Source organism: Megalops cyprinoides, chromosome 1 (assembly GCF_013368585.1).
Source record: "Megalops cyprinoides isolate fMegCyp1 chromosome 1, fMegCyp1.pri, whole genome shotgun sequence".
NCBI lineage: Eukaryota > Metazoa > Chordata > Actinopteri > Elopiformes > Megalopidae > Megalops > Megalops cyprinoides.
The window spans coordinates 57,966,726-57,975,753 of record NC_050583.1 but is presented as its reverse complement, the minus strand read 5'-3'; the positions used below and the strand labels follow the sequence as shown (position 1 = coordinate 57,975,753).

At 40.2% G+C, this 9,028-nt stretch overlaps 1 protein-coding gene across 1 annotated transcript; it reads left to right on the top strand.

Moving 5' to 3' along the window:
• Positions 1-2,397: 2,397 nt before the first annotated feature.
• On the top strand, positions 2,398-9,028 carry LOC118788564 (GTP-binding protein SAR1b-like). Its single transcript, XM_036544605.1, has 7 exons — positions 2,398-2,500; positions 3,579-3,651; positions 3,900-4,019; positions 4,289-4,354; positions 5,603-5,706; positions 6,210-6,341; positions 6,869-9,028. The coding sequence occupies exons 2-7, from the start codon at positions 3,594-3,596 to the stop codon at positions 6,983-6,985; spliced, it is 597 nt and encodes a 198-aa protein (XP_036400498.1). The 5' UTR covers positions 2,398-2,500; positions 3,579-3,593; the 3' UTR covers positions 6,986-9,028.

Genomic DNA, 9,028 nt, shown 5'->3' with positions numbered 1-9,028 from the left:
CCTTCAATTAGGTGAGGCTTGTTAACCAACAGGCTATATCCCAGACAAATTAAACATATGAACAATTGACAGATTTGAAGTTGATGACATAAGATCTCCTATTGGTCAGTTTGAATTTGATTGAAGAAAAAGGGTGCTTGAACATTTAACAAATGGATTAACACAATTAACATTTACTTTCCAGGGGTAGGTGAAGGCTCCCCTTCACACTTCCTTCCCCCCTCTCCCACTCTCACAAAATGTGAGACAGCCATAACTGTGGCTCCACTAAAATGTCCCTTAACTATGCACGAAGATCAGGCAATGAAAGAATCCTTGAGTTCCCAATATATAGGACCACCGGCATCAGGATTCTTCCCTCCACCACCGGCATCAGGATTCTTCCCTCCAGTCCTTCAGACAGCCAGTTCCCCCTGCCAGTATATCTGGTGCAAAAATAGTTCCCCTCATGGTTCTGTCCAGGCTCCCAAGCCAATGGCTATGGGGTGGCCTCTCACTGGTCACTCAGAATCTCCTCTATGGTCCTAGAAACTGCTCTCCTGTTGCACCTGCAATCAGCTCTCCCTCCTGCCCTCGCCCAGTTACCCAGAGTTCCTGAGCTGCTCCCTCTTCCAGGCCTCCCAGGTCAGCCAAAACACAGTCCTTCTCAAGTCCTACTTCCTGTTCCATGTGGCTTCTGCCTTCTTTGGTCTTTTGTTGGTCTCCTTCTGTTCTCTTTTCTTCCTCATTTCAAAACAGTGGGTCACTCCTTTGTGCAGGGAGTTTGAATCACCCTGCTGACACCAAGAGGTGCTGAGGAAGAAAAAATAAGACCAAAAGTTTGGTGATGCCATGATAGCGTTTTATTCACCCAAACCCGTGACAGATGAAAGAATCAAAAATATTACTAAAGTAACTTAATGGAAAAAAAATATATATTAGTGCAAACAATAATTGCATAATGCAGGCAAAAGAATACTTCAGTTATACAGCTGCTCTAGACACCGCTGCACTCTTAGCCAGCTCTATCTCCACTGACTGAATGCTGCTTCTTATAAAGGAAGTCCGCCACTTTAGAATGATCTAAGAAGCATCAAATAAATCAATTAACTGCACAAAGGAAATAAACCAATAGGTATTGACATACAGCCATCTCTACCATATATTTAAAATGTTTCACATGTATTCTGCCTCTTCCAAGCACAACACAAATCAAACCACGGACATTTGGTTTGCTTTGGCTTTTAAAAGGTGCGTATTGACAAAAAAAAAATGTCCAAGATTTATTGATTATTAAAAATCCAGTTGGCCACCCTGCATGTTGAGATATTTCAGCCTGTTTCCTCGTTTGTTTGTAGGGTCCATCCATATTGTGGGTGCACTTGGGAGGAAGCAAACAGAGGAGCTGGTGAAAGAGGTCTTAGTAAAATGTCTTTTCCTCCAACTCGGGTGTCTGTGTATGTTTGTCCAGGATGTTCTTGTTCATTTTAAAAAGGTCCATGGTATGGACATGCTTTCTGTTACATTGGTTTAAAGGCAAAGCGCTATGTTTGGCGCCCAGGTAACACCATCCCTACCATCAAGCATGGTGGTGGTGATGTCATACTCTAGGGTTGCTTTTCAGCAGGAGGAACTGGAGAGTTTGTTACCATCAAGGGCAACATGGATGGAGCCAAATACAAGCAAATTCTTGAGGAGAACCTGTTCCAGTCAGCCAGAGGTCTGAGTTTAAGGTGAAGATTTGTGTTCCAACAGGATAATGACCCTAATCACAGGGCAAAAACTACAAAGGAATGGTTCAAATGTATTCTGGAATGGCTAAGTCAAAGCTTATATCCAATTGAAAATCTGTGGCATGACCTGAAAATTGCTGCCCACCAACGTTCTCCATCTGATTTGGCAGAGTTGGAAAAAAATTTGCACTGAGGAATGGAAGAAAATTACAAAATCAAAATGTGCAAAGCTCACAGAGACATATCCAAGACAACTAAAAGCTGTAAAGGACAATACATGAAGTGTTGACTTTATTTCTCATCTATTTGCCTATATATAATAACATGATACCTTTTTAAAGGTCAAAAGAGGCCATTCAAGTAACGTGCCTTGCGCAAAAGCACAAACGATGGGCACCGAACAGGATTTGAGTTTGCGATTTTCCAGGCTTTTGGTAGTATAGTAACAAGAGTATTTTTGTAAATCTCTTTCCTTTACTTATAGAAACACACACAACTGCTATCATTAATGCAGAGACGTGATCTTGATATAATTCAAATTTGTGTAAAAAATATTATATACCCCAGATATTTTATGGACAAAGTAAAGGCATTTTTCATACGGTGTACTGACAGCTTTTATTTTGACATGCAATGGGCAAACTCCACCGGAAGTGCAACTCTTGTTGCGGCTTTTCGAGGTTAGCTGACTTCGTAGCTAACGTTAACGTTTGTGCTTCTGAGTTTTGACAAGTGGTTGTGGACTTGAACGAGCTAAAGAGCGAAACGACCAGATTGTAGACGAAGAGGTAAAGTTATACGTCAATGTATCTAGTTAGCTAGCTAATAAATGTCGAAAGTTAAGCTATGAATTGTCGTAAATGATGGTTTCTTGCATGAGGTAAGACGTTTCTAGGTAGCTTATCTGTCAAACTTAGCTAGCTAGCTAGCGTACTGCATTTCATGCTAATTAGCTAACATTACCTAAGCAATACTAGGCCTAGTTATAGCTAGCTAACTAATTAACGTTAGTTTAAATAGTTAGCACTAGCGTATGATACGCTAGCTAGCCAGGTAATAAACAAACACTGAATGAGACACTGCGCTGATGAGATGAAATTGGTCCGGTTTTTAATCATTTTACTCGAATGTTACGATGGGTTGGTTATTTAACTTAACTATCTAGTTAGTTATTGTTGCTAGACTAGATAATTAGCTTACCAGATAGAAGATAACGTTAGCTACAGTACTGCTGTTGCCTTAGACTAAAGGGAAGACAATAGTTCGTAAGTATGTTACCTTAACATTAGCCAGATAGCCAGTTGGTTAGCTGTTGTATAACGAGGTACCAGAATAGCTACTTAGCGTTTCCAGTTAGTCTTTACTTACATAAACAACACCGGAGGACTGTTGTATCAAGCTAGATCAGTAACTTGGCTGGTTGTTGTTAATTTACATATTCATCCGTTTATCACTGAGTTAAACATGAGAATAAATTAAATTGTAATGCTGACGTTAGCTTGCTTAGTAGCTATACTAACTAGCTGCATGTATACTGGTAAACCTCGCAAATGAGTATTTGCGTTCCTTATATGTCCCTGGCTTGATGGGTTATTTCATTGCCTACGACCAAGTGAGAAATATGTGTGCTGGCAGTGAACTTTCGACTCTGGGATCGTATATACGGGTCTACCTGGCTGGCTGTGTCAGTTGTCCCGATCTGTCAACATGCTGTCGCATGGAAGCAGCCTGTTTCAAGATTAGAACCCAAAAATTAGAAACTTGTTTGTTTTGTTTGATGACTCCACCTAGTGCAATCCACTTTCCACGCTTCACACCCCTGAGCTGGTTTTCATTATTAATGTATTATTCTTTCTTTTGTTTTAGGTAACAGCTACAGAAATGTCGTTTATATTTGATTGGATCTATCAAGGGTTTAGCAGCGTGCTACAGTTTTTAGGTAATGTATGATGTGTGTTATGAATGTATGTAAATAATTTGTTAGTTTCGTATCCCACTTACTCAACCGTAACATTAATATAATCCTATTGTTGAGGTTCTTGTATGGAGAGTACCACTGATACCGTCTTAAATGGTTAAAACGGCGATTGAACTGGTAGTTTCATCAAAACTGAGTGTTTCTTGGATTTGGGAGATTTGTTATAGTTTCCTCCAATGAAGACTAATTTCTTGCTTCTTGTCGGCCAGGTCTATATAAGAAAACCGGTAAACTAGTTTTCCTGGGGTTGGATAATGCGGGAAAAACGACTCTTTTGCATATGCTTAAAGACGACAGACTCGGACAACACGTGCCTACGTTACATCCAAGTAAGCCCTACTCCCTTTTTGATACCTTGCTTTGTAAAAATAAAGAATTGGTGGCAAATTACTCCTGCTAAGGGAGTAATTTGCAGAAGACTTTGTCTTGATAATAATAACTGGTTGAAATGGTAACAGTTAAGTTCCATTGTCCAGTTTGTAGTGTTCTGTAAATGCATAACATGTGCTTATTTTAGCCTGGATATTTATAATTCTGACTGTTGACTGCAGTGTTTCATATCTCTGCATTTTTTTATTATTGATTTATTTTTTTGTAGCTTCTGAAGAATTGACGATTGCGGGAATGACATTCACCACATTCGACCTGGGTGGCCACGCACAAGGTAAGAAGTGAAAGTTGCATGGGGGGGTCAATACAATCCCACTGTCTTCTAACCAAGAACATTCGTAATCATCCTTCCTCTGTGTAACCCATGTTTACTTGGCGTTACATTACATTCATTTAGACGCTCTTGTCCTGAGTAATTTCCAGCATGAGAGCACAGAGGTGTATCCATCCAAGTTACATGACCAACAGTGTCATGTCAGGCCGACAACACTCCCAGACCACTGAGTGTTAGCACAACACCATTCAGGCACCACAAGTTAACTTGTACTAATCTGAAAGTAGACAGTCTAGAAAACTAAAGGAAGCAAAGTACATACACTTCCATATATCTTGGTGTCACTGGATATCAATGTCCATAAGACATCGTAATACAACTAAATTCGCTGCAAGTAATACAGGTAGCAGGTGCTGAGCGTGGGGATTGAAGTAGAACTGCGATGCAGTCTGAAGAGGTGGGTCTTCGGTCTGCGGTGGATGATGGGCAGTACAGCTGTCCTGACCCCCATGGGAAGTTCATTCCAGCATTAGGGGCTGAGAAGAGCGACCCTGTAGAGAGGCGACTGCCACGTGCCCCAAGGTAGCAGAGCATAGTGATCTGGCCGGTACCTATGGTTTGAAGGCTGACTGGAGGTATAAAGGGGCTGCCGTATTCACTGTCCTGTATGCCATCAGCAAGGTTTTGAACTTGATGCGAGCATTAACAGGAAGTTAGTGAAGAGTACGCACACCTGACTCACCACTGCAGTCTGTGAAGAGAAGGACAGCTGGTTTTCATGGTTTAGAGTAGTCATTCCCAACTCAGTCAGCTGAAACATGTTGTCATGGGTATTTATCATGCTGAATATACATGCCAAGTCTTTTAGTTAATGTTCTATATGATACCATAACACCTACAGGAACATGAAAATACTGCTGCACGGGCATGACTGTCATTCAGAATAGCCACTTAAATTGAACTGCCCTTATGTCAATATCAAATCATGGTTACAACACAGAAACAAAATTAATTGCCGAAGTAGACGTAACAGCATACAACATAAGCTAGTTACTTCATGCTTGGTCATGAAGGTTAGTTTTCTCTAAGATGGCTTTTGGAAAGATAAAATAATGGCGTATCCTCCCTGTTGCTTGAGAGATTATTCCCAGGTGTTTTTCATAGAGTAATTATCAAATCCAAAGAAGTGGTGGCACTAAAAGTTACATGGCTTTAGACCAACACTGGTGTTCTTTTTCTCTTACGCAGCAAGAAGAGTTTGGAAGAACTACCTCCCGGCTATAAACGGCGTTGTGTTTCTTGTAGACTGTGCAGATCACAATCGTCTAGCCGAATCTAAAGTAGAGCTTGATGTAAGTTCTGCAGGTCTATATCCCTTCCACGTGAACCAAAGAAGTGCAACAAAAGCAAGTCATTTTGTGGGGTTATACGCTAACTTTTTAGGAATGAATTTTAAATGAAGCTGCTTAAGAATGCGATTGTGAAGTGTGTAAATATTCTAGAGTGTAGGATTATGTGTCACATATAAACATAAAGTCCTCTTTGAGTGTGTGTGTGCACATACATACACACACAAAGACACACATGAACACATGCATATGGTATACATCATCTTCTTTGTTTACAGAGGACCAAACATCTTGAATAACTGAAGAACAATCACTTTGTTTTTGTGAGATCCTTTTTTGGAAAACATGTTAAACAGTGGAGACCATATGAAATTCAGCAAAAAAACGAGTATAAATGTTTAGCCATTTTAATAATACATCTTGCTTGGACTGTTTCTAAAAGTCATAACATTGAGCATGCAATTGCCGAACATTTTGACTGAAGTGTCAGTTGTTTCCATACGTAGGCGCTGTTAACAGATGAAACCATCTCCAGTGTGCCAATTCTTGTTCTGGGAAATAAGATCGACCGCCCAGAAGCCATCAGTGAGGAATCACTAAGGGGAGCCTTCGGTCTTCATGGTCAGACCACTGGGAAGGTCAGATGGTCACAGTACTGGCTTCACTAAGTGTGCCATTTTTGGCCATATTTATGGATTAGACTAATAGTGTTTTTGATGTCATTGTGTATTTTTTTTTTTCTTTTTGGTCCATTGTTGGAAAAGCAGGGGGTGGATGTTAATAGGTCAGAGCAATATACTAATAGAATTTTAGCATTTTGACTTGGACCACTGTGAACACTGGATAATCACTGCTTACAGAGAAAGACAGATGAACAAATGAAATGGAGTATAAATTCCAGCCATCTTGAATCTCTTGGTATTTAGTCCTTACCATTGTCCCCCACTTTAATCTAATGATCACCTTTCCCCGCACACATTTCCAGTCAGCAGCACGGTAAGCCGTTTTCTCGCAGTTGGACGACTGTGTTCAGTCATCAGTCATTAAAGGAAAGATATTGACAGGGAAGCGAATTGAGAGAATCCTGTGCGAGGTGTGCGCTTGTTGCGTTGCTGCAGGTGAAGCCGCGAGAGCGTCTCACGCTGCCTTTGTCTGTAATCCTCAGGGGAACGTGTCATTGAAGGAGCTCAACGTGAGGCCGCTGGAAGTGTTCATGTGCAGCGTGCTGAAGAAACAGGGATACGGGGAAGGCTTCCGCTGGCTTTCGCAGTACATTGACTGATCCCTCAGCAACACGCTGCACGGCATCGCACACAAGCCTGAGACGACTCCTTGACTTCTTATGATTTTTTTTTTTTTTACCAGGAAATGAAAATAAGGACTTGCTCTCATAAGGAGTGCTGTATTTACCCAATATTCAATGTCCAAACAGCCCAAATGAAAATATTTTTAGTGCTCTTTTGCAACATTTTAATGGTCTCAAACAGCGCTTGGCATAGGTGTGCTGTAATACATTTGACACTTTAAAAAATGGCAAGAAAATTCAAAAGAGGAAAAGGGTTATGATAACAGAGCATCCCAGATCACCAATGGCCCTCACTTGGTACTTGATTGCTATTGTAAATGTAATTATATATTGCTGTCATTTCATTTACATACAGGGCATTGAAAATGTTCCCAAAAATAAATCCAGACACCTTGGACAGAAATTGGCAGGTAGCACCAGTACTCAAGAGCCAGAGCTGTGCAGGTTTTTGAGTTACCTTGTGACATTTGGGGTCACTTTACATTGAGGTGACTTGACTTAATATCCTATTTCATACTTCCTCGAAGCAGTTAGGAGATGACCCCATGACATTGAAAGACTAGAGTTTCCTCTGCCTGGTCTGCAATGTAAATCATGTCATTTTGCAAGCTGGCGGTTGGAATCCCAGTCACATTTCAATGCCAAGCTTTTTTACGATCATGTACAGTATTTGTATAGTCTGTGTCATCCGACAGGTAACTTTGAAACAGCTGTTTAATATGTCTAAATGACAGAATGTCGTTTATGGTCTACATTTGGAAGAAAGAAGAAAACAGAAATGTGTTAAAGTCATTCAACTTGCACAGTGTCCTGTCAGCATATGTTCACGTTGAATGTATAGAAGACATCGACTAAGAAGTGATTAAAGGACGTTCTGAATGAGAAATCCTCTTTAGCATTGACAAAGTGCTCTATGCTATTAATGTCAACATTGTGGAAGATGCAGATATTTGAAGTTAATAACAGAAATGTAATAATGGATTGAATGTAAATAATAACTTCCCTTCAGGAAACATTTTTTCAAAGGTGAATGGGTTTGATAGTGCTTGTGTGCTGCTATTGCCTTTAACATACCCAGCCAAAGACTTCAGCAGTTTTTCTGTAGACCAGATGGTAAGGAGATGTTGATAGTTGTAGTATTGCACAGAGGGTGGCAGTCACTAATATGTTCCATGAAGGTATATTACACAGTTACCGGTGTGTAACGCCCTGGTGTACAACATTTCTATTGGTAGACTTAAGCAATAAAATGTAAGGACAGCAATATCCAAGTCAACAAATAAGAAAAAGTTGCAAAAGTTGACTCATTATTTCCTCTGAAGGTTGCCGTAGGGCTCTATCAATGCAACTGTAGACAGTTGACCCTTAAGAGAGCAGCTGTAGTGCTACCTATTGACATAACCTTTAGCCAACTCTTTTAATGAGAATAAGATCACCTGTATGGCTATCTTGGGTTATACTAGTGCTTTTAATTTACTCTAAACTTACTCTTTCATGTTTTATTTAACACCTAAACCATCAAATGCTTTATTTCAAACCGTTTCCTCAACACACAGAGTAGTAGTGAAATACTTGTTTTGTAGTCTAAGGGTCTTGTGGTAATTTGAGGGTTGAGGGCAGTACTGCTGTATGTACTGTACATGTAACTGTAGATAATGAAGTTTATCTCTACTGTTTACGATCTGAATTCCAGACCGTGGCTCATGAATAGCCTGGCTCATGCTTGTAGCATTGCAGTATGTATTCTTTGACTATCAGCTGTGAACACCCTCAGAGTGGTGCTGCAGTGATGATATGAGAGTACTTACATGGCATAAATTCACAGCCTCTGGAATGAAATCATTCATAGTGTAACCGTGTAAAACTGTTATGTACCAATCACTTTGTCATACTTGTATATAATGTAAAATCATATGGACATATTCATCCTGTTGAACTGGCACATGAGTGAACATGTCTGTTACACATCTGTTACTGAAAGTATTCATGTTTACTGGTTGTAAATGGTGTACAAGTTGC